At 40.2% G+C, this 19,390-nt stretch overlaps 1 protein-coding gene across 5 annotated transcripts in view; it reads left to right on the top strand.

Moving 5' to 3' along the window:
• FANCA (FA complementation group A) overlaps positions 1–19,390 on the top strand; it is a 67,826-nt gene that overhangs the window by 5,009 nt on the left and 43,427 nt on the right. For 4 of the 5 annotated variants that reach the window (XM_049864039.1, XM_049864041.1, XM_049864038.1 and 1 more), the window contains exons 3-9: positions 7,227–7,320; positions 9,136–9,278; positions 9,396–9,491; positions 10,442–10,515; positions 17,618–17,730; positions 18,732–18,814; positions 19,019–19,052. In XM_049864039.1, coding sequence (XP_049719996.1) covers positions 7,227–7,320; positions 9,136–9,278; positions 9,396–9,491; positions 10,442–10,515; positions 17,618–17,730; positions 18,732–18,814; positions 19,019–19,052 — 637 coding nt within the window. The remainder of the gene's footprint in view (positions 1–7,226; positions 7,321–9,135; positions 9,279–9,395; positions 9,492–10,441; positions 10,516–17,617; positions 17,731–18,731; positions 18,815–19,018; positions 19,053–19,390) is intronic. The other variant, XM_049864042.1, reaches the window with a different exon arrangement.

The following is a 19,390-nucleotide window of genomic DNA, read 5'->3' as shown; positions in this document are numbered from 1 at the left end:
CTTACAGTAGCAAAAAGATGGAAGCAACTAAGGTGCCCATCAATGGATGAGTGGATAAATGAATTATGGCATATTCACACAGTGGAATACTATGTAACGATTAAGAACAACGATGAATCTGTGAAACATCGCATAACATGGAGGAATTTGGAAGGCATTATGCTGAGTGAAATTAGTCAGTTGCAAAAGGACAAATATTGTATGAGATCACTATTATAAGAACTCTAGATAAAGTTTATACTCAGAAGAAAATATTCTTTGATGGTTACGAGGGAGGGAGAGGGATATTCGCTCACTAGATAGTACACAAAAATTATTTTAGGTGAAGGAAAGAGCAACACACAACACAGGGGAAGTCAGCACAACTGGACTAAACCAAAAGCTAAGAAGTTTCCTGAATATAACCAAATGCTTCGAAGGCCAGAGTAGCAGGCACGATGAGGGGAATGGTGGTCTGGAGACCATGGTTTCAGGGGACATCTAGGTCAACTGGCATAACAAGATGTATTAAGAAAAGGTTCCGCATCCCACTTTGGTGAGAAGTGTCTGGGGCCTTAAAGGCTAGGAGGCAGCCATCTAAGATGCGTCAGTTGGTCTCAACCTTCCTGAATCAAAGCAGAATGAAGAACACTGAAGACATATTGGTAAAGATGAACCCAAGAGACAGAAAGGGCCACATAAAGCAAAGACTCCATTAACCTGAGATGGAAGAACTAGATGGTGCCTGGCTACCACTGATCACTGCCCTGACAGGGAACACAACAGAGAATCCCTGGTGGAGCTGGAGAGCAATGGGATGCAGATCTCAAATTCTCATACAAAGACCGGGCTTAATGGTCTGACTGAGATGGGAGGGACCCTGATGGTCATGGTCCCTGGTCCCTTTGTTAGCCCAAGATTAGAACCATTCCCAAAGCCAGCTCTCCAGTTAGGGATTGGACTGGACTATAAGACAATGATACTGGTGAGTGAGCTTTTTTGGCTCAAGTAGACACATGAGATTATGTGGGTAACTTCTGTCTGGTTGCCAGATGAGAAGGAGGAGGAGGATAGGAGCTGGTTGAGTGCACAGGGCAAATACATGGTGGAGAGGAGGAAAGTGCTGTCTCATTAGGAGGAGAGCAGCTAGGAGTACATACCAAGGTGTGTATAACTTTTTGTATGAGGGACTGACTTGATTTGTAAACTTTCACCTAAAGCACAATTAGAAAAAAAAAAAAAAGAGTCTGTTGATTGTATTTGATCAGGATTGCATTATATCTGTAGATTGCTTTGGGTTGAATTGACATTTTCACAATATTGAGCCTTCCTATTCATGAGCATGGTATGTTTTTTCATTTATGTGGATCTCTTCTAGTTTCTTACAGTAGTGTTTTGTAGTTTTTTTGTATGTCTTTTATGTACCTGGTTAGATTTATACCTAAGTATTTTATCTTTTCAGAGGTTATTATAAATGGTATTATTTTCCTGACTTCCTTTTCAAAGTTCTCTTTTTTGGTGTATAGGAATCTAACTGATTTCCATATGTTGATTTTGTATCCTGCTATTCTGCTGAATCTTTCTATTAGTTGCAATAGTTCTCTTGTGGAATCTTTGGAGTTTTCTATGTATAGTATTATATAATCTGTGAATATAGTTTTACTTCTTCCTTTCCAATTTGAACACCCTTTATTTCTTTTTCTTATTGCTCTAGCTAGGACTTCGAACACAGTGTTAAGCAGGAATGGTGATAAAGGGCATCATTGTCTTGTTCCATTCTCAGAGAGAATGCTTTCAACCCCTCTCTGAGAATGATGTTAGCTGTTGGTTTTATATAGGTGCTGTTTATTATGTTGAGGAATTTCCCTTCTATTCCTATTTTATTGAGAATTTTTATCAGGAATGGGTGTTGGACTTGATCAAATGCCTTTTCTGCATCAATTTAGATGATCATGTGATTCATTTCTGTTGTTCTGTTGATGTGGTGGATTATATTGATTGATTTTCTAATGTTGAACCACCCTTGGAAACGTGGTATGAATCCCACTTGATCATGATGTATTATTTTTTGATATGATGCTGAATTCTATTGGCTTGAATTTTGTTGAAAATTTTTGCATATATATTCATGAGAGATATTGGTTTGTAATTTTCTTTTTTTGTGGTGTCTTTGCCTGGCTTTGGTATCAGGGTTATGCTGGCTTCATAGAATTAATTTGGGAGTATTCTTTCCTTTTCTGTGTTCTGAAATAGTTTGAATAGCGTGAGCACTTCTCTGAATGTGTGGTAGAATTCTCCAGTGAAGCAGTCCAGGACAGGTTTTTTGTTGTTGTTGGGAGTTTTTTTTTTTTTACTTCATCAATCTCTTGTCTTGTTAGGGGGCTATTCAGATTTTCTTTCTCAAGTTGTGTTAGTTTAGGTAGCCATTGTTTTTTCTCGAAATTTGCTCCCATTGCCTCTAGGTTCTCAAATTTGTTGGAGTACAATTTTCCATAGTATTCTGTTTTGATCCTTTTTATTTTGGTCGAGTCTGTTATAATGTCCCCCATTTCATTTTTTATTTGAGCTGTTTCCTCTCCTGTTTTTCTTTTGTGAGTTGGGCCACTGGTTTGTCAATTTTTTTCAAAGAACCAGCTTTTGGTCTTGTTGATTCTATTGTTTTTCTGTTCCCTATTTCACTTATTTTTCCACTAATTTTTAGTATTTCCTTTCTTCCAGTGGCCGTGGGCTCCTTTTGCTGTTCTCTTTCAATTTTTTTCAAATTGTTGGGCTAATGTTTTGATTTTGGCCTGTTCTTTTCAGTGTGTGCATTTATTACTATAAATTGACCCCTGAGCACTGCCATTGCTGTGTATCAAAGGTTTTGGTATGATGTGTTTTCATTCTCATTTGATTCTAGAAATTTTTTATTCCCTCTGATTTTTTCTATTACCTAGTTGTTTTTTAAGCAACGTATTTTTCAGTTTCCATGTATTTGATTTTTTTTCCTTGTCCTTCCTGTTATTTACTTCTACTTTTATGGCATTATCAGAAAGAATGCTTTGTTTTATTTAGATGTTTTGGATTTTATTGAGGGTTGCTTTGTGGCCTAAAATGTGGTCTGTTCTAGAGAACTTTCCATCTGTGTTGGAGAAGAATGTATACTTTGTTGCTGTTGGATGGGATGTTCTGTATATGTCTATGAGGTCAAGTTGGCTGATTGTGGCCTTTAGATCTTCTGTATCTTTGTTGGGGGTCTTTCTAGATATTCTGTCCTTTATGACGAGTGTGTGTGAAGTCTCCTACTATTATTGTAGAACTGTTGTTATTTCTCTTTTCAGTGCTGTTAGAGTTTGTTTTATGTATCTTGGAGCCCTGTCATTGGGTGCGTAGATATTTATTAAGGTCACGTCTTCTTGGTGGATTGTCCCTTTAATCGTCATATGTTGTTCCTTGTCTTTTATGGTTGAGTTTACCTTAAAGTCTATTTTATCTGAGATTTGCGTTGCCACTCCTGCTCTTTTTTTTGCTTACTGTTTGCTTGATACGTTTTTTTCCATTCTTTAATTTTTAATGTAATTATGTCTGTGTCTAAGGTGTGTCTCTTATAGACAGCGTATTGATGGGTTGTTTTTTTTTTTTAAATCCATTCTGCCACTCTGTCTCTTTACTGTTACATTTAAGACATTTACATTCCGTGTGATTATTGATAGGTATGAGTTTATTGCTCTCATATTGTGTACTCTTTTGTGGTACTTCCGTTTTCTCTTACTTTCCTGTGCTGAGTTCCTTTTGTTTGTGGATTTTCTTTTCTTTTGTTACAGATTTTGTGTTTACTGAGTCTATATGTTTTTCTTCTTATTTTATTTTCATGAGTAGGCTTGTTAACTTTCTTTGTGGTTACCTTGAAATTTACCCTTCTCTCCCTAAGTTTGAACCAGTCTTTTATGACTTGATATTGCCTTGACTTCCTCTCCATTTGAAAGTTCTATACCTTCACCATTTATTCCCCCTTTTGTTGTTTTGATGTTGTCATCATTTGCAGATTGCTGTCTCTGGTTCCCTGTTTTAAGTCTTTTGGCTTCGTTTTATTATTGAGAGTTCTTTACCCACGTTGGTATCTGGCTAATGCTGTCCTATGCCCTAGACTCAGGTTGTTGTTTGATATTGTTTGTTCTCTCTTTCTTGTAAGGTTGGTTTGGCTTTTGTGAATTCCATTAATTCCCATTTATCTGTAAATGTTCTAATTTTGCCATAGTTATTTGAAAGAGAGTTTTGCAGGATATATTATTCTTGCTTGGCAGTTTTTTTCTTTCAAAATTTTATATATGTCATCCCATTGCCTTCTTGCCTGCATGGTTTCTACTGAATAATCAGAGTTTAATCTTACCGTTTCCCCCTTTCTACGTGACTTTTCATTTTTCTTGAGCTGCTCTCGAGAGTCTTTCTTTGTCTTTGGTTTTGGCAAGTGTGATTATGATATGTCTTGGTGACTTTCTTTAGGGGTCTATCCTATATGAGATTTGTTGAGCTTCTTCAGTGGTCACCTTTTTGTCTTTCATGATATTTGGGAAGTTTTCTGCCAGCAAATCTTCAGCAGTTTTCTCTGTGTTTTCCATTTTCTCCCCCTGTTCTGGAACTCCAATTATGAGCAAATTTTGGCTCATGATTTTTGTCCCACATAAGTCTTAGGTTTTCTTCATTCTTTTCGCTGATTTTTCCTCAAAGTGGCCTCCATGGGTTTATCTTCAGTCTTACTGATTCTGTCTTCCATTGTTTCAAATTTGCTTCTAAAACCTTCTATTGAGTTGTCCGTTTCTGAAATTTTGTATTTTATCTTTTGGATTTCTAGTTGCTGTTTTTGTATGATTTATAATTGTTTATTTGGAGGTTTTGTTCTTATATTATTTTCCTGAATTCTTCTAATGCTTTGTTTGTGTTTTCCTTGATTTTGGCTACGTTTTTCATTGGCTTTGTCTGTGTTGTCCATGATTTTGTCAGTTTTTAGCTTAGTTTTGTCTGTGTTTTCCTTGACCTCTTTCCTAATCTCTTGGAGAGCCCTAAATATTAGTCTTTTGAATTCCATGTCACATAGTTCCAATGTCTTTTCTTCTACTGGAAGGTTATATGATTCTTTATTTTGATCACTTGCTGGAACCATCTTGTCCTGCTTTTTTATATGTTTTGGTATTGTCTGCTGTCTCCAAGACATCGAGGTATTTTTTATTTATCGATATGTTTGTTTGTTTTGTCCTGCTTTTTTGTTTTGTTTTAATATGTCAGGGTGAGTGAGCTGGGCGTGCTTGTTTGCTTGCACATCCGTGGGCACAGTGGCTCTCACTACCTTATCCCAGTGGGCAGGGCAGCAACGGGCAGGATGAGCTGTCTTCATTGTACACTGGTTTGACAAGGTGGCTGAGGGTGGACTAAGTGAGCGCTGTCGGCCTCCTGATGTTGGTCCACTCGTGTGGGAGCATTCTTAGCCCTTAACCAGATGGGTGGGGGTGTGGTATGGGCTTGCTTCCCACTGTTCAGCAGCTGGTTGAGTGGCAGGAGAGGTGAGGTGGTGCAGGCCCATTGTGACAGTGGATCTGAGCACCCAGGATGCTCTAGCTGTGGCAGTGCAATGGAGGCTGGCGGGAAGGGTGAGAGGTGGTGTATGGGGCTAGGTGGGTGGGAGAAAGAAAAGGAAGAAAGAGAAAAATAAATAAAATAAAACTTTAAAAAGTGGTGCGTTACTGGCTGGCAGATGGCAACGGGGCAGACCCAGGGGATGGTGAGAAGGGGAGGGAGGTGACATATGGGGCTAGGTAGAAAGGAGAAAGAAGAGAAAGAAATAAAATTTTTAAAAATGGTGGCAGTGGGGCAGGGCAGACCCGGGGCTGTGGCAGACTGGTGGCTCTCTAGCCATGATGGTGTGGTGGGGGCCAGCAGCAAGGGGGGAGGTGGCATACAGGGCTAGGTGAGAGGGAGAAAGAAAAGGAAAAAAGAGAAAAAAATGAAATAAATAAAAATGATATGGTGGGGACCATCAAGTAGGGACGGGGTGGACCTGGGGCCCCATGGGAAGGGAGGTGACATATGGGGCTAGGTTTCAGAGAGAAAGAAAAAAAAGAACAAAAACGGCAGCATGGTGGTTGTGGGTGGGGTGGACCTGGGGCAGTGGCTCTCTGGCCATGGTGGTGGGGCGAAGGCCAGCAGGTGTTATGTGGACGTGGCATACAGGGCTAGGTGGGAGAGAGAAAGAAAAGTAAGAAAGAGAAAAAAAGCCTTGTGGCAAGAGGGGATGAGGTGGGCCAAGCAGGGGGTGGCTTGTATTAGATGCTGCCAGGATGGGGGGGTTCTTGCTTCTACTCACCAGAAGGGTGAGGGGTGTGAGAATATGTTTCTCTGATTACGGGGTGCTCCATCTCCTGCTGAGAGCTCTCTGAAGTTTCCTTCCTGTACTTCCTGTCTGGGGTTGTTGCTGGCTATGCTTCAAGATGATCATGCTGTGCCATGTTAGTTGGCAGGGGATTTCTATTCTGTATCTCTCCTTGTTCTCTGTTTTCTGTCAGTTTCTTCTTCCATTTGGTGTTTGATCTAGTTCTTTATCCCTCCATGTGATGCTTAAGCTTGCAGGTTTGACATTTGTATCTGTTTTACTTAGTTTTACTGCAGAGGGTGGCACGGTGCATTGGTCTAGGCTTCCATGTTGGCTCCACCCCTACATTTGGGCTTTCTGGACCCAGCCAAGGCCTAATCTTCATGAAAAGATTCTTGGAAACCTAGTGACAATCGGGTAAAAAAAACAAAACCAAACTTGTTACCATCTAGTTGATTCGGACTCAGAGTAATCCTGTGAGACAGTAGAACTGCCCCATAGGATTTCCAAAGCTGTAAGCTTTATGCAAGCAGACAACCACATCTTTCTCCTGCAGAGCAACTGGTGGGTTCAAACTGCCGACCTTTAAGTTAGCAGCCTAGTGTTTTAACCATGGCACGATCAGGCCTCCTTTGTATCTGGTAAAAAAAAAAAAAAAAAGCACCCATTAAATGTTAACTAGGTGAAAAAAAAAATGGGAGCATTTATCTGTTTGGAGATAAAAGAAATTGAAAAATGAATTGAATAATTCTCAAAAGTCATTAGTAAGTCTCATTTTTTAAAATGTTGTACTTCAAAATATTTGAGGCTATCCCTGTTGGCAAGCATTATATATACAGAGATTGTTTTTGTGTACACACAGTTTGAATTGTAAAAATGGAGCTCTTTGTGTTTTGGTTTTTAGGTAGAAGGTCCACAGTGTAAAAAATTGTGTCTCAGCAAATTCATTGACTGTGACAGTTCTGAGGCCTACACTAATCCTTCCAATTCATTGATAGGTGAGTTACAGCTTCATTTTCCTAATATATGGGATTCCAGAGGGCTTTTTATATGAAGTGACCATGATTTATATGGAAATTTAATTTCTCTGAAACAGTGGTTTTCTGCTTAAGTGTGTATGGAGCCCCTGGGTGACTCAAAGGGTTAAGTACTCAGCCACTAGCCAAAGGTAGATGGTTCAATTCACCTAGAGATGCCTCGGAAGAAAGGCCTGGCGATTTGCTTCCGAAAAGTCACAGCCTTGAAAACCCTGTGGAGCAGTCTACTCTGCACACGTGGGGTTGCCATGAGTTGGAATTGACTTGACAGCAACTAACACCAACAACAATAACTTATGTATGTGGCCTTGAACTTTAAAACATGTTCCTGTGTCTTGCTTTTGGCTTATTATGATGCTATTGTTTGACTGAGCATGGGGCTCAGAAGCACATGGAGCAGTAATGACATAAAAATGTGCACCTTATTCATTGAAGTTGTGAAAACAGGCTGTACTGGGGGCGGGAGAGAAGGCAGGAACCTGAATATGTTTCTAGGTGCTCGTGCCCTCTCCATCCCAGGTGTTAGAGTATGATGCAGAGGAAGTTCTTACTATGTAATGACTCGTTTCAGAAAGTGGCATGATTTAATTGATTAATTTGTTTTAGATTTCTAGTAAAATATACTGAAATAATAGGCCTGCCTTGACAACTGATTACTAAAGGTCACTGATAAATGATACTGCTTTTCATTGCCATAGTTGTATTTGAATTTCCTAAATTATGCATCATCCTTCCAGGGAACCAAGCTCAGCCACACTCTGTTGTATGGGTTTTTGAATCAAGGCATAAGAATTTGCTTAAGGAAGCTGTTAACCTCACCACAGAAATATAAATAGACCCTTAATTCCAGAATTTTTTGGTTCTCTTTCCTACTGAAGATATTGGCTGCTATCCTTATTCATAATTATATTAAAAAAGTAAAAGTTAGCCTTGTAAATAAAAGCAGAAATAAACCCTCCCATGGAAATAGCTGGCTAGAAACTGGTATTATTTTTTACCTTTCTACCATAAATTCTTGCTTGACCACAGCAGTTGATAGTTTCTAATGCCATCATTTGAGGCTGGTATAGCTACAATATTGATACCATGTAAGCATTTTCAGAGCCTTGGCGATAAAGTGCATGTATTACAGTTTTTATTTTTCTTTTTGAAAATTAGTTTTGGAAGTCAAATGAAATAGGCATTACCACTTCTCCTGCTCCCAGCATGTTTCATTCACTTGAACTCAGACCAGAGACTGGTTGCTCAGGAGGCTAATGGCTGCCTGTGGGCCCGACTCCTGGTTCTGCCTGGCAGCCTCTCCACTGCCCCCATGTCAGGTGTGTGAAGAAGCTTTAGGAAACCCTGACCCAATTAGTCTTAGACTTCAGTGTGAGGTCAATGGGAGCAGGTGCACCACTGACACTGAAGTCATTAGAAAAATAGGAATTAATATAAAGAGCCCACTGGAGCTCTCATGTTATCATCATCCTTTGGGAAAAGGTGATAAAGTTCTTAGTCATAATAGGTCTGCTAAACTGTGTTTTATATCACACAAAACACACAAATTTGTATGTGGGTTTCAGATGATCCTCTTCTCAGCTGCTATAGTCGTGAAAGTGTCTTAGTTTCATCCCATGTTGTCCCCTGTAGATCTGTTCTTCCCTTCAGAAGACAATTTTCTGTGGCAGCACAACTTAAAACAAGGCATTGTTAAATGCAAGTCTTCATTTTAAGTTTTGTAGTATATATCACCACGTTTTAAGAGAAAGATAATGGTTTTGTTTTGTCTTTCAGGCTCTGCTCTGCAGGATCAAGCCTCGAGACTGGGGGTCCCAGTGGGAATCCTGTCGGCCAGGATGGCTGCCTCTAGCATTGGAGAGATATGTAAGGCCACAGGGCTGTCCAGTTCCACCGTGCTGCTCAGCCCAGAGCAGAGGGTAAGACGCCAGCACAGAGAGGGAAGGAGGTGCTAATTGGTACTTGTTCAGACAAATGGGACATTTCTTTACTGTTATTCTAGGTATCTGCCTATTAAAAAAATTTTCTCTTTACAGAAGAAACTGTCTTCCTTGATAGAGATTGCTCAGTATTTATTGGCAAACAGTATGTTCTGCCGTCTCTCCTTCTGTCAAGAATTATGGAAAGTGCAGGTAAATTTGAGATTGTGTCTCTGACTCTGGAGTTTTTCAACCTATGTTCTGTTGATTGGAATGGAGCCAACAGAATCTCTAGACATTCTACCAAGCATCTCATTAATTATAGAGAGTGGGGGAAAAAAAAACACCACAGTGCCGCGTATGCCTCTGTGGATGGGAAAGGAACACTCTGAATCGCCACGTACGTCGGTATCCACCCATCATTAATAATACTTATTAGAATAAAATATATCAGGAAAACATGGTGCTCAACCCTCTTAGGTATATTATTATGAAGCAAATTTCCAGGGCAGTTTAGTAAACTTGGAAAATGTAGTTTAAAAATTATACTTATCTGTTCTTTTTTGAAAAATTTTGAACTCAGTAGGTTTAGAGATTTTCGAAGGGCTGAAAGAACTCGAATTGACTACTTTATGTTACTAAATAAGTTCAGCAAGTATAAAGAAAAAACCAAGGTGATTGTCGTGTGGGGTTTTTCCCCGTTCTCTTATATTATAGGGTTCATTTGATTTGTCGGCACCGGTGTGGTCCCTGCACTCACCGATTACTGTCTTGTTGGGGAAAAAGGCAACTAAACATACATGAACTGCGATGATACAGGTGTTCACAGGTATACAAAGAAGAAGGGTGGACGTGCATCAGATTGAATGGTTAGGAAAGGCTTCCTGGAATAGCTGCAGGTTTCACTGATTTTGAAGGAGGAGTATGCATTAGCTGGACAGAGAAATGAGGACAATGTAGGTAACAGGAGCAGCCTGTCCAAACACAGATCAGAATGATGTGAGCAGAGCTTTTATGGGGAATGTGCGTAAAACATGTATTTCAGACATGTGCTTGTTCCTCTAGTTTAATTTTCAATAAAGCGTTGTGGTTAACAACCCTGCTTGAACATTCTATGGGAAAACTTGCACGTAAAGGACTGACAGTACTGTTATTTTCTTCAGAATTGTTTGGTGCTTGAAGCTGTGTGGCGTCTTCACACACAAAATATCGTGAGCCTACGAGAGCTGCTGGAAAGGTAGTGCACCAGTGGTAATTTAGCCTCTCTGAAATATTACATGGTTTATTTTTTGCAGCCTGGTCCAGTGTGGATTATTTATATTTCAGAGCCAAGAATCGCCTTAAAAAACCTATTATTTAAAGAGACAATTTTTGGCAGTTGAAGTCCTTATCATTTACAGATTTGGCGATGTTTTCTTTGTATAAGATATATCTTGGGATAATAAAGTTTTAAAGAACTAAAGGGACATCCAGGTAAATATGGTTGATAGAACGTGTACAATTTTATTCCCTCCTAAGGTTCCAGTAAATGTCAGAAAAGGGATTTCATAAACAGGCATAACCCTGTAAAGATGAGGGAGTACAGGAGAAGAGATAACAAAATAACAAAAACAAAATTTTGGAGGCAGAAAGCAGGGGTACTAATGGTAAATGACTTAGCAAACTTGAGAAAGACTTGTCCTAATCTAGCATGGTGGAAAGAAAAGAAACAACTCAATTGATTCTCTTCTCCTAAGATGCTCAAGAATTGATAGTGCCAAGAGCTTCTGGGTGTGGGGATGGAAGGGAGAGTGACTAAGAAGAATCGGATGAAAGTATTTTTAAGCAATTGGAACCTTAGATCCCCTCCCTGGCTCTAGGTAACCAGGCAGTTGCTCCTCTCCTACTCCATAGTTTAGGTTCTAGATGAATCAGAATTAAAGGGGGAAAAATTGAAACTATTAAAGTAGTAGAAGAAATAATAGAATATTTTTATAATCTTGAAGTGGGAAGGCCTATATATGATAAAACTCAGACACTATAAGGGAAGATTAGTAAATTTAACTACATTAAAAACACATTTTCTAGCATATTCATACCTAATGACTCATAGTGACCTTATGTACAGCAGGACAAAACACTGCCCAGTCCTGCACCATCTTCACAATCGTTGCTGTATTTGAGACCATTGTTGCAGCCATTGTACAGTCAGTCTCGTTGAGGGTCTTCCTCTTTTTCACTGACTTTCTACTTTACCAAGCACGATGTCCTTCTTCAGGGACTTGTCCCTCCTGATAATATGTCCAAAGTACATGAGACAAAGCATCACAATCCTCACTTCTGAGGAGCTTTCTGGCTGTATTTCTTCCAAGACAGATTTGCTTGTTCTTCTGGTAGTCCATGGTATATTCAATATTCTTCTCCAACACGATAATTCAAAAGCATCAGTACAAGGCTTGAATTTTTTCTTCAGTTCTTTCACCTTGAAAAATGCCAAGCATGTTCTTCCCTTTTGGTTTTCCAGCTCCAGGTCTTTGCACACTTCATTATAGTACTTTGTTTTCTTGAGACACCCTTTGAAATCTTCTGTTTAACTCTTTTACTACATCATTTCCTCTGTTTGCTTTAGGTACTCTGTTCAAGAGCAAGTTTCGGAGTGTCTTCTGACGTGTATTTTGGTCTTTTCTTTCTTTCCTGTCTTTTTATGACCTTTTGCTTTCTTCATGTATGATGTCCTTGGTGTCATCCCACAACTTGTCTGGTCTTTGATTATTACTGTTCAGTGCTTCAAATCTATTCCTGAGATGATCTTTAAATTCCAGGTGGGATGTACTCAAGGTTGTAGTTTGGCTCTCGTGGACTTGTTTTAATTTTCTTCAGCTTCAGTGTGAACTTGTATAAGAGCAATTGATCATCTGTTCTGTAGTCAGCCACTGGCCTTGTTCTGACTGATGATATTGAGCTTCTCCATCATCTCTTTCCACAGATGTAGTCAGTTTGATTCATGTGTATTCCATCAGGTAAGGTCTACTAGTATAGTTGCCATTTACGTTTTTAGAAAAAGGTATTTGCACTGAATAAGTCATTGGTCTTCCAAAATTCTGTCATGTGATCTCTGGTGTTTTTATCATTAAGGCCTTATTTTTCAACTACTGATCCTTCTTTGTTTTCATCTTTCACATTCCAGTCACCAGTAATTATTAATGCATCTTGATTCCATGTTTGATACATTTCAGACTGTAGAAGTTGGTAAAAATCTTCAATTTCTTCATCTTTGGCATTAGTGGTTGATGTGTAAATTTGAGTAATAGTATTAACTGGCCTTTCTTGTAGGCATATGGATATTATCCTGTCCCTGACAGGGTTGTTCTTCAGATTGATTTTGAAAAGTTTTTTTTTGACAATGAGTGCAGTGTTGGTCCTCTTTGATTTGACATTCCTGGCATAGTAGACCATATGATTGTCCATTTCAAAATGGCCATTGCCAGTCCATTTCAGCTCACTGATGCCTAGGTTGGAAACCCTGGTGGCATAGTGGTTAAGAGCTACGGCTACTAACCAAGAGGTCAGCAGTTCAGATCCAAAGGTGCTCCTTGGAAACTGTATGGGGCAGTTCTACCCTGTCCTGTAGGGTCACTATGAATCAGAATCGACTCGACGGCAATGGGTTAATGCCTAGGTTATCAATTTTCAAGCTTTCCATTTCATTTTTGACAACGTCCAATTTTTCTTGATTCATACTTTGTACATTCCACATTCTCATCACCACTGGATGTTTGCAGCTCTTTCTTCTTATTTTGAGCCATGCCACATCAGCAAATGAAGGTCCTGGAAACTTCACTCCATCCATGTTGGTAAAGTTGACTCTAGTTTGAGGAGGCAGCTCTTTCCAGTTGTGTTTTGCATACTTGCCTACCTGAGGGACCCATCTCTTGGCACTTCATCAGACAATGCTCTGCTGCTGTTCATAAGGTTTTCACTGGCTAACATTTTCAAAAGTAGACCACCAGGTCTTTCTTCCTAGTCTGTTTTAGTCTGGAAGTGCCACTGAAACATGTCTACCATGGATGTCCTTGCTGGTATTTGAAATAGCGGTGGCATAGCTTCCAGCATCACAGCAACGTGCAAGCTACCACAGTATGACCAACTTAAAATAGAGAAAATCAATGAAACAAAAATTGGTTCTTTGAAAATTGCAACAAAACTGACAGGCCTTAAGCTAGACTGACCAAGATGAATAGAAGGCACAAATGACCAAAGTCAGGTGTCTTGGTCATCTAGTGCTGCTATAACAGAAATACCACAAGTGGATGACTTTAGCAAAGCGAAGTTTATTCTCTTACGGTCCAGTAGGCTAGAAGTCCGAATTAAGGGTGCCAGCTCCAGGAGAAGGTTTTCTCTCTCTGTCAGCTCTGGAGGAAGGTCCTTCTCGTCAGCCTTTGTTTGGTCTGAGAGCAGCTCAGCGCAGGAACCTCAGCTCCAAAGGATGCACTCTGCTCCCAGCGCTGCTGTCTTGGTGGCATGCAGTCCCCCTGTCTCTGTGCTAGCTTCTCTTTTTTTTTTTAATATCTCAAAAGAGATTGGCTGAAGACACCATCCAGTCTTGGAGATCTCATCAGTATAATTGCCACTAACCCGTCTCATTACATCATAGCGACAGGATTTACAATCCATAGGGAAATCACATCAGATGACAAAACGGTAGACAGTCATACAATACTGGGAATCATGACCTAGCCAAGTTGATAGACATTTTTGGGGGACACAATTGAATCCATGACATCAGGAATGAAAGAAATGACGTTACTTAAGAGAAATTAAAAAAGAATATAACAAATATCATGAACAACTTCATGACAACAAATTAGAAAAAATGGAAAAATTTTCAGAAAGATGCATATTACTGAAACTGACTTAAAAAGAAAAAGAAAATCTGAATAGACTTAGAACAAGTTAAGAAATTGAATTATTTAAAATATTCCCACAAAGAAAATCCTAGAACCATTATGGCTTCCCTGGTAAATTCTACCAAACATTTAAAAAAAGCAATAATACCATTTCTTCATAAATTCTTCCAGAAAAAAGAAAAGAAGGGAACACTTCCTAACTTATTTCATGAGACCAGTAGTGACCTGATACCAAAGCTAGGCAGAGGCACCGTAACAAAAGAAAACCACAGACCATATCCGTCATAAATATAGAAGGAAAAATTCTAAGAAAATATTAGCAAAATGAAAGAGAAGAAGGATTGTATACTGTGACCAAGTGAGACTTATCCCAGGAATGCAAGGTTGGTTTAATATCTGAAAGTCGATGTATTATAGTATAGTGAAATCTGTGAAAACCAGAACTGAACAGGACTGCCTTGTTTTTCCTAGTTTTCCATCTTTGACAGGGTGCATACTAGCACTATCTATTAAGAATCCTATCTCATTTTAGTTTTGAGTATCTCTTCTCTGACAGATTGCCACCTTACACAGGTTCTGGCTTTTGATTGTTTTACTATAATAGAAAAAAGGACAAGAACCATATCATCATCTCAATAGACTCAGCAAAAGCATTTGACAAAGTTCAGCACCCTTTCATGAAAAAACAGTCAACAAACTCGTAACTTCCTCAACGTGATAAAGGGTGTCCTATGAAAAATCCATAGCTCATTTCATACTTAATAGTGAAGGGCCGAAAGCTTTCCCCCTAAGATCAGGAACAAGACAGATGCCCATTTTTACCACTTCTATTCAACATTGTGGAAATCATGGTAGCGTAGTGGTTAAGAGCTATGACTGCTAACCAAAAGGCCAGCAGTTTGAATCTACCAGGCACTCCTTAGAAACCCGATGGTGCAGTTCTGCACTGTCCTATAGGGTCTCTATGAATCGGAATCAACTCGACAGCAACGGGTTTTGGTTTATTTAACATTGTACTGGAGGTTCTAGCCAAGGCATTTGGGCAAGAAAATTAAACATAAAGCATCCAGGTTAGAAGGTAAAACCAGGGCTTCAAACTGGTTCATTCTGGTTGGAGTCCCTGCTGAGAATTTACATTTCTTACAAGGTCCCAGGGAGTTATACATAAAAATCACCTGGAGATCTTGTTAAAATGTAGATTCTGAATTAGTGTATCTGGGGTAGAAATGCAAATTCTCAGCAGGGGTTCAAACTGAAACAAACTGATTTGAAGCCCTGAGTAAAACAGTCTTTATTTGCAGGTGACACAATCTTGTGTATAGAAAATCCTAAGTAATGTACCCAAGAAACTATTAGAACTAATAAATGAGTTCAACAAAGTTGCAAGATACAAGATAAATATACAAAAATCAATTGTATTTCCGTACACTAGCAATGAACAATCCAAAACGCAATTAAGAAAGCAATTCCGTTTAAAAGCGCATCAAAAAGAATAAATTTAGGAATAAACTTAAGAAATGTGAAACTTGTACAGTAAAACTGTAAAACATTAATATAATTTAAAGTAGACCTTAGTAAATGGAAAGACATCGTGTGTTCATGGATTGGGAGACTTAACATTTTAAGATGGCAATACTCCCCAAATTGATCTACACATTCTGTGCAATCCTTATCAAAATCCCAGGTAGCTTTTTTGCAGACATTGATAAGCTGATCCTAAAATTGATATGGACATGCAAGGGACCCAGAATAGCCAGCACAATCTTGAAAAAGAACAAAGTTCAAGGACTTTCGCTTCCCGTTTTCAAAGCTTATTACAAAGCTACGGCAATCGTGACTGTGTGATACTGGCATAAGGATAAATATACAGACTGAAGGAATAGAATTGAGAGTACAGAAATGAAACCATACATTTATGGCTAGTTGATTTTTAGGAAGGGTGCCAAGACCAATGGAGAAAGTATAATCTTTTCAAGAAATGGTTTTGGAATAACTGGTTATTCACATGCAAAAGAATGAAGTTGGAACCGTACCTCATACCATATGCAAAATTAAATTGCATCAGAGACCTAAATGTGAGAGCTAAATATAAAACTCTTAGAAGAAAACGTAGGTGTAAATCTTATGACCTTGGATTAAGCAAGTGTTTCTTAGATATGACACCTAATGTACAAACAATTAAAGAAAAAAATAGATAAATTGGGCTTCTTCGAATTTAAAAATTTTTGTAAGTCAAATGACACTATTAAGAAAGTGAAAAGACAACCCACAAAATGAGGGAAAATATTTGCAAATCATGTATCTCATAAGAGCCTAATATCTAGTATAAGGCATCCAATTTAAAAATGGGCAAAGGATCTGAATAGAAATTTCATCAAAGAAAATACACAAATGGCCAATAAGCACACAAAAAGATGTTTAATGTCACTAGTCATCAGGGAACTACAAGTAAAAACCTCAGTGAGATGCCACTTCAGACCCAGTAAGTTGGCTGTGATAAAAAAGACGTAATAACAAGTGTTACCAAGAATGTGGAGAAATTGAAACCCTCAGACATTGTTCGTGGGAATGTAAATAGTGCATCCACTTTGGAAAACAGTTTGATGGTCCCTCAAAATGTTAAAACAGAGTTGCCATATAACCCAGTAATTATGCTCCAAGAGAATTGAAAATATTCCTACGCAAAAGCTTGTATGTGGATGTTCACAGCAGTAGTATTCATAATAGCCAAAAGGTGGGAACAACTTGTGTCTAGCAGTTGATGAATGGGTAGAAATAAGTGGTATATCCATACAATAAAATATTACCCAGCCATAGGAAGGAATGAAGTTCTGATACATGTTTCAGTGTGGATGAACCTTGAAAACGTTATGCTCAGTTTAAGACGCCAGACACAAAAGGACAGGTATTGTGTGATTCTATTTTTATGAAACCTCTAGAAAAGGTAAGTAAACCTATAGAGACAGAAGGTAGATTAGTAGTTGGCTAGGAGTGGGAACAGGGAATGATTGCAAGTGGGCATGAGGAAGGTTTTGATTTGGAGATGGTTGTTCCCACCAGCCCTCACCTGGACCATCTGCTCTGCATGCTGGAAGCTGTAAGTAGGCCCATGAGAAGGGAAGGGGGCAATCAGAGGAGTAGGGTGGACTGCTCAGTGGGCCTCAGCCTCAATACAGGCCTGGTCAGCACCCCCTTCCCTGGTGCCCTCTGTCGGCTAGGACGATTCCCCCTTTCCTGGTGCCCACTGTGTTGACTGGGCTGGATCCCCCTTCCCTGGTGCCCCCAGTGTTAGCTGGCCCCATTGGAAGCCCTTCGTACCTGAGCTGTAGGCCAGGGCCTTAGGCAGCTGCCGGTATGTACTCACAGGCCCAAGAGTCCTAGTGAAGTGAGGGTTGAAGAAGACACTGACAGCTACAGTGAAATGCTGATGCCAGCTGCGCTGTGTTTCCCCAGGCACTCGGACCTGCAGGCCCTGGTGGCCTGGCTCTGCAGGAGCTTGGGCCGCCTTTGTGAACAGAAAGAAGGGCCGAGCCCATCCGCCGATGTCGCCAGGGCTGTGCTTGCTGGTGAGTGCAGGCTTAGTCTGTGGGAGGCTGGCCTGTCTACCCATGGCCGAGTGGACCCATTGTGAGTCGTCCTGGTGGGCTGCGGTTGGGGGAGATGGCACAGTGACTGGTGAATATTAGGCACCTTTCTCCTGGCATGGCTGTCTGCTCTGCCTGCTCTAAGCCAGCAGACCCCACTTCTGCCAGGGTTGAAGACACAAAATCTGCAAATCAGTGAAAAGTTAGAAGTGATGTGTTCCACACAGGTGCCACGAAGCACACACAGTTGCCACACAAGGGTACTCCATGTTTTTTCCTTTGCAGAAGAGGTATTCCTAAAAAGACATTTTTTCTGAAACCTTGTTGGTGGCATTAGCTGCCTATGATACCTGTTGCCTCTGTAACCTAGTCCCAGCTAGTTTAAACATCACCGCCTTTAGGATGCCTTTGAATTAAAAAAAAAAAAAGTCTGTAAAAGCAAAATATAGTGAAACAACAAATTAAAAAGCTTTAGCAGTTTGCCATTTTGGTTAATTGAAGATTTGGAAGAAAATCTTTTTTTATTTCAGTTCCCCTGATTGTAATCTTTAAAAAGGTGTGAGTCCATTTCCTGCTTCTTTCCCCAGAATGGTGCTTCTGTTCCCTCTATAAATGTCACTCGTTTTGGGAGTAGGAGGCTGACAGGCAGTGGTGTCCATGGCAGCCCTTGGAAACAGACAGCCATCTTGTGTGTTTTAAGAGGAAAAAAAAAAAATCCTTAAAATAAACCTGATGAATTATGGATATTTCTCTTTCAAGTGGAATGGCAGGAGGAAGCCTGGTTAGGTACCGGATTTGGTGGGTCAAGTTTGGCTGGTGGGCAGCCTCACCCACATCAGGTGTAGTGACATCTGGCTTTTTGCATCCTGCTGCAGCCCATGGCATGTGAATCACTCCTTCTCTTGGGGGGGCAATCTGCCTTTTTCACAGAGGTTATGTGGAGGCCATCATGTATATAAATACCCCGGTTTTATCTTTTTCAGACTTTGTGCGGATATTTGTTTTGAGGGGCTTTCAGGAAAACTCAGATCTGAAAAGAAATGTGGAGCAGGAGAAGCTGCCCCAGGTAGGCGAACAGGAGGGGTGGAGTGAAAGGACCGCCTACACTTGGAATGGCCCAGGACTTTGGAAGAGACCTGCTGTGCGGTGTCGCTCTGCGTTTCCGCTCTGGGGGGCCTGCAGCACCTCGGCCAGAATCCTGGCTGGAGCACTGATAGTGCAGGTTTGTGCCCAAGTGTACCACTCAGTGACATGGTCTGTGCCCCCACAGGTCGCTGCCGCCGTCCTGCAGAGCCTACTGACCGGTGAGTGCCTGCTGGTACACTGTGCTGAGCGTTGGCTCTACCTGCTAGTGGGTCCAGCATTTCCTGTGTCCAACTCCCTGCAGCATCCAGGTGCTGAGGCCGCTTTCTGGTGGCCGTTAGGTAAACTCACCTCCAGTCTCCCAATTCTGGCAGCTCCGGGTTTCACTTACTGAGCTGTGGCACAAGGCCGGGTCACCTCAGGTGAAGTGGGAAGCATCTCATTGTTCCGTATTCTGATGTGCTGGAGCATAAGTCCTTTCTGTTATTAATTGTAGGAGTGACTTTTTTCTAATGTTTCCTATATTTAATTTTTAAGAGAATACATTCATCTTATTTTT

Source organism: Elephas maximus, chromosome 21 (genome assembly GCF_024166365.1).
Source record: "Elephas maximus indicus isolate mEleMax1 chromosome 21, mEleMax1 primary haplotype, whole genome shotgun sequence".
In the NCBI taxonomy this organism is placed as follows: domain Eukaryota; kingdom Metazoa; phylum Chordata; class Mammalia; order Proboscidea; family Elephantidae; genus Elephas; species Elephas maximus.
The sequence above is the reverse complement of the archived record's forward strand: the minus strand, read 5'-3'. Positions and strand labels throughout refer to the sequence as shown.